Here is a 5,995-nt window from a genome sequence, read left to right as displayed (position 1 = left end):
AATAATCTTTAAGGTGAAAAAAAAAAAAAAAAAAAAAAAAAAAAAAACGAAAATTTTCAGAATCCGTATGATTTGTGCGATATGGCCAATATACGTAAGATTCACCACAAAATCCGTATGAACTATGGCTAAACCGTATGAGTTGACAGGTATGTACACACCACCCAAATGTTTTCACACACTACAGAATATTTTGGGGTTACACGCACAATCAAAATGTGTATTTCACGAAATGAGCACATTTCAACATATATGAGTGTATTTCAATATGATGTGTGAAATGCTTCGGTGCACACACACACACACACACACACGCACACACACACACACACACACACACACACACACACACACACACACGTCATCCAAATTTGAAATCTGAAATACACTCGATAATAGTTTTTGTTTTCAGAAATGAAAAAAAATCAAAAGAGAGTTACTCTTCAGTGTGTCTTGTTATACATCAAATTGTGAAATTAGGAATAGGATGACACAACACAGTACTACAAAATTATTTAACAGTAACCGTTTGCATAACCATTGTGTAAGACAAACTTGTGCTTTTTCCAGATCTTTGATCTCGTTAACATTCTTGCTACGCTGTTAAAGGCCATCAGAGTTATCACATGTTGCTCCCATCCATCCCGAGAATCCGTCTGAGTCAACAAGTTAAAACATTTTCACTCTCAGTTTTGAAGCAGACAGTTTACCAAGCAACCCGTCATCAGATTATAGATTTAACTTCCCGCTAGTGGGCCACGTGTACAAAGCTCCACCTTTGCTTCGCTGGAAAATTCAATTGATGCTTACACAGTCATGGGTCTGCAAAAGTAACTCAATAATATAGCCATAAATGTCGCACAGAGTAGCTTGCATCTTGCTGTAAAATCGAATCTTTTTTTTTTCCGCCAATGGCACTTATGTTACAAGACAATGTGAAGTAATTGTTCAAAGACTACAGAAATTGGACTTGGCATGCAAAAGAAAGTGGATGGACCCGAACAAAAATGTGTCCATACTTTATGGCCAGTATTTACAGCCGAGTTCCCCAATCGGCGACAATCACAGACGAATGTCTTCAGGTCGCCGGTGCCCCATTCACCCCACCCTCTGCGCGCCCCTGATAAGGAGAAATGTGTCTGTGTGAGTACCGCTGCGACACTAGCTCACCCGCTTTAATGCTCTGTACTAGGGCTGGACACATTATGAATATATGTACGGTAAAAGGCAGAGATGGGCATTCTGTCCTTGAGACGGATGCCCATTTTGGGGATGGACGACGGAGAATGATACATTTTTTATTTTTATTTTTTTTTTAAAAGGGCAGACTAAGCATGGACGGAACAGGGTTTTCATCCATCCCTTGAATCATCCCTAACCATCTTAAGTACCTACAGACACCCATTTTACTAATGACTGACAGAAACCTGAAAAAGTTGTGAACAATTCAATCCAATTGGTGAAGAAAGCTGGCTGTGTTGTATGTTTCTCGGTGCCCGCCCACCAAGATGCTTATGCCCTCCCCCAACAGTCCCCACAGAGGCTTCGAATTTTTAAAAGTTTTTATTTGATCTAATCATATTAGCTATTTTTGTGTTGTGAAATACTAAAGTTGCTTATCACCAAGTCATTAAAAATATGAAGAAAAAGTGATGTCATTTTTGTTTGATTGATGAGCAATCTAATCTGCAACAGCCAATTACGGTGTTACTGAAAATAAGGTTCGGTACGCAGGTGTATACGCTATGAATACATCAAGGTTTGCATGCGAGAGACCTGCACATATAGCAAAGTGTGGCATTGTGTAATGTAGCAAACACGTCATGCGTTTTGTATTTTATGGATGACGCATTTCTCTCGTGAAGTGACATAAGCTTTGCAGTGAGCGCCTCTGTGAAAAAGAAAACACCCTAAAATGCCGAATACTAACATCATTCATGCTAATATTCTCAGAGGTTCATGTGGGCATAAGTAAAAATGCCAACATACATTTTGGTTACCATTGATCGGGGTTTTGGTCCATGAGGCGACCTTTTAGATTCCTACATTACAGGTATAGACTGTCACGGTGCGTCGCTGTACGGCAAGGGAGGAGGGATATACAGAAGAAGTGAGAAGTCCTAACCTTTGAAGCAATGGATTTTTGAACACATACGGGTCAGCAACACATGTAGACAGACATTTTAGACAATACTCACAGGCTTACATTCTTTGTCATCTGTGAAAAGCAAATATTACTTAGCAATGAAACACTTCTCCCTGTATTACGTACGACTACTTTGTACTGCCCCCTGGTGGCCAAGACACTCATGAAATCATGATGCACAAACTGTTTAAGTCTTCAAATTCTATTTTTGTGACAGTTATATATTTTTATTGTTTACGTCAATATAGGGTGCTATTTTAGTGACGCATTGCAAACAATGTTGCTGTTGGTTTTTTTTTTTTTTTTGTGGGGATGGAAAGGACGAATGAAATCTGTCCGTCAAGGCACTACTGTATTGTGCCTATTATACTCAACGGAAAAAAAAAAATGTAAAACTGAATAAAAGACTGTTCATTTCTTTGCGAACAAATTTATCAATCCAGCTGGGGATCGAATGATTATTATGTCCTCAAAAATATATACATCCCCCACAGTAGGCTTGATCATATGTGTGTCTGACTTTTTCTTGGAAAAGTTTTTTTCTTTTCCTTGAAGACAAACTGCACTTAATGGATTTAAGTCTCTCTCCCTCCCTCTTCCAACTTCCTCTTTCGTAATAAGTGTATGCGAAATCATCAGGAGGAAATTCACCTAATTGGATTTTCTGGCCAATTCCCTGTGCGGTAATTTTGCAAACAGAGGTTGCCATAGTCATGTCAACTGAGCACTCTGCAGTGAGACGCCACTATCAAATGGCAAGGAGAACAATGTCACACATTCTATTTGCTGTTCCTCTCGAGCGTTTTTGTTTTTAGGAGTACACAGATTGAGACAAAACAAGTTATTCGTATTATTCGGCATGTAAGCGGTAACGGCGGAGAACCTACCGTGTTACTCGTTTCCTTGTATCAAAGTCGAGGGTTCTCATGGATTGGGTCACCTCCACACTACCCATATACTGAAAAGCACAACCGCGTTCCGGATTAAAGTGAGAAATACAATTTTAAACAAATGTACTGGACAGGATTAAAAAGAAAAACAGTGGATGTAAATAAATATACAGTAGGAAAATAAAAAACGTACCTAAATCATGATTACATTAAAACGTATAGTACATGTTAAGAAAAATATACGATTTAATTAAATTAATTTTGGAAAAAAAAACACTCCTCAAACATTACATGCAAATGGTTAAAAGGTTAAAGCAATGCAACAGATATAATTTAGCATTTGCATTAAGCTAGATGACTGAAAGGCTAAGCTGTGTGGCTGTTTTAAATACACAGTGTAATTCCCTGTTTTACTAGGTTTAAGATAAGATAAGAAACCCTTTGTTTTTTCTCACAATGGAGAAATTCCCAATTTACAACAGCAAAATTATGAAAGGGAGAAAGTAGAAGACAAAAAGTCAAGTTACCACTGAATTACCTTCCACTACCGTATGACCTTTTCTGACATTTTCCAAACACGGACATTGAATAAATGTTCAAATGGCTTCCCATACATGTGCATTTCTATTGGCTCAATGTATGTAGTAAAACCCCGCTTCACATATACACCAGAATCCAAAATTAACATGTGCAAATGTGGGCGGTATGAGTTGGTGGGAATGTAAAGGACATACTGTACGTGTGCTTGCTGACAGTTGTGAAGAGCTACACTTAATTGTTTGATTCTGAATTACCAGTTTCACACACACACACACACACACACACACACACGCACACGCACGCGCACACCACACAGTAGCAGCTGAGATGTAGCAGCAAGCGCAAAGCCAGGATGAGTCACAACTGCATACACAGGAAGCTGTCTGAAAGGAGGGCGTGAAGTGTGTGTGATGGTGGATAGAGTATGGTGTAGTGTTAACCCCAATTGACATCAAACAAAACAGTCGTACATGCACCTTGATGTGATGGTGGACCACTCTATGGACCACTGAAGAGCACTGCTTGCACTTGTGTTGAGGGCAACAAAGACAGTTGGACATCTTGGGAAAGCTACACATGCAATGGAAAGTGATCGGTCGTTTTGGGGAATTGGGCACACTCCACTCAGGGTGCCTATCAATGCTTCCAGCCACTCGGGGCCCACTTAGCCCGTGCGGGGGAATTTGCGATGGGACATCGTGTACGAAATCCCTCGGTGGATCATGGGAAAAGTCAGAGTCCAAGCAAAGAGACCAATTGTCCAGAGAGGTCCTTGAATCGTTGTGCAGACGGCTGTATTTGGTGCGCTTCAGCATGCTGGGACTACTGGAGATAGAGAGAGGTGCGTTGAAACACACATGCGGCAAGAATAGAACGTTTGATTGTATGAGCTATACCTGGTTAGCGTTCGGTTGTACGATGTCCTGATGAAATCGGTTGATGGGACCCAAGACGGAGACTACAATTAGAAAGCAGATGGGTTGCTGATCCGTTCATTGAATTAGCCTGCAATATAAATGGTACTCACCAGCATGCAACATGGGACATCCCAAATAGTTTAAGTCCTGTTGTTTTCACTCCAAGTCAAACATCTGAAGCCAACTGTCCTTCCCTTGACAACTTTCCTCCTTTGCTGTTCTCCGCGCAGCTCTTATGAATGAACTGGAAGCTCTCGTTTGTCAATGAGTAGCTGCGTGCAGATGAGCGTGTGAATGGAGCAGAGAGATTGACATGAGCCCCCCCCCCCTTCACCCCTCCCGTCCCTAAAACTACCGTCCAATCACAGCAGGGCTGAGTGACTCATGCTGCACACTCACACACAGGACACACGCGCTGCAGGACATTAAAAAAAATGAACCTAAACGAAACAAAAAAGAAAAAAAAAACGCTGCAGGACGTAATGCCTAATTATTATTTTAATAACGGTACATCCAATATGTTTATGTAGCCGTTTGAGTCACACACGCACACAAAAAAATATAATGAAACTTCTAATGTAAACAGAATCCTGTACCTCTGTGAGGATGCAAGCGCACAAAATACGAAGAAATACTGTATGGCGCAGAGTGAAAAGTAAATAAGTGTACAGCCCCGCGCGTAGGTCTAATTCCTGACGCATTTGTGGCAAATGCAAGGATTTTATGATTCACCTTATCCTGACCATTGACTTACTCTGCTTTTTATTTTAATTTCACGTCTACTTTGTCAATTACAGTATTGTGACTTTTGTCGCTTTTTGATGATGCAGAGAAGACCCAAAAATACAGAAACATTGAACAGTTGGACATGTTCGTTATGAAGTTCACCTTTAAAGCTTAAAGTACTTTTAAGATTCGCCCTGTCACCGTAGTAGTGCAACCAGTGGCAGACCCTGAGGGCCAGCAAGGCCTTCTCTGCTGGCCTAAACATTCTCAGAAAAGTAAATTTACTTTTAAATTTACTTTTCTGAGAATAACATAAATTTGTTATTTTATTTTCATAAATATGTTAACAAAATTATTCTCTGTATTCTTTACGTCATATTATTTCCACTTAGTTGAGTGGCTTTCAATGTTATTTTAAATAACATTGAAAGCCACTCGAAAAATAACTTATTTATTATGGTAGAGTTTTTAACCAATCATATTTCATCTAGCTTGTGTTGCCGGGTAAATTAAACTTGCTCGGGGCCTTCAGATTGAACAGAGCAGGCCCCTGTGCGCTGTAAAATGAACGGGCACCGTCAGGTTTCAATAGCCAAATCAGATCACGAGTCTGAGACTCGTGATCTGAATCCTGTATCCTGACTTGTTCTCGTCTCCTACTAGAGCTAGCTAGGAGGTCTTACGTCGAGACTGGCCGTGCGCCTTCGGTGATTGGATTAGCGCCTTTTATGTTTCCTGAGAATTGTATCCTGACTTGTTCAATAAAGATTTAAAAA

General features: G+C 40.2%; 1 protein-coding gene across 1 annotated transcript in view; it reads right to left on the bottom strand.

Annotated features, from left to right (window-relative positions):
• The window catches only part of LOC109525729 (SHC-transforming protein 3), a 12,150-nt gene extending 7,350 nt beyond the window's left edge, over positions 1-4,800 (bottom strand). Inside the window, exons 1-4 of the mRNA XM_019886471.1 lie at positions 4,604-4,800; positions 4,473-4,534; positions 4,053-4,401; positions 3,034-3,104 (exon numbers count right to left, since the gene is read on the bottom strand). Of these exons, the coding sequence (XP_019742030.1) occupies positions 3,034-3,104; positions 4,053-4,401; positions 4,473-4,534; positions 4,604-4,609 (488 nt within the window). The 5' untranslated portion in view covers positions 4,610-4,800. The remainder of the gene's footprint in view (positions 1-3,033; positions 3,105-4,052; positions 4,402-4,472; positions 4,535-4,603) is intronic.
• Positions 4,801-5,995: the final 1,195 nt, after the last annotated feature.

This window comes from Hippocampus comes, unplaced genomic scaffold (assembly GCF_001891065.2).
Source record: "Hippocampus comes isolate QL1 unplaced genomic scaffold, H_comes_QL1_v1.1 scaffold261, whole genome shotgun sequence".
Classification (NCBI taxonomy): Eukaryota; Metazoa; Chordata; class Actinopteri; order Syngnathiformes; family Syngnathidae; genus Hippocampus; species Hippocampus comes.
The sequence above is the reverse complement of the archived record's forward strand: the minus strand, read 5'-3'. Positions and strand labels throughout refer to the sequence as shown.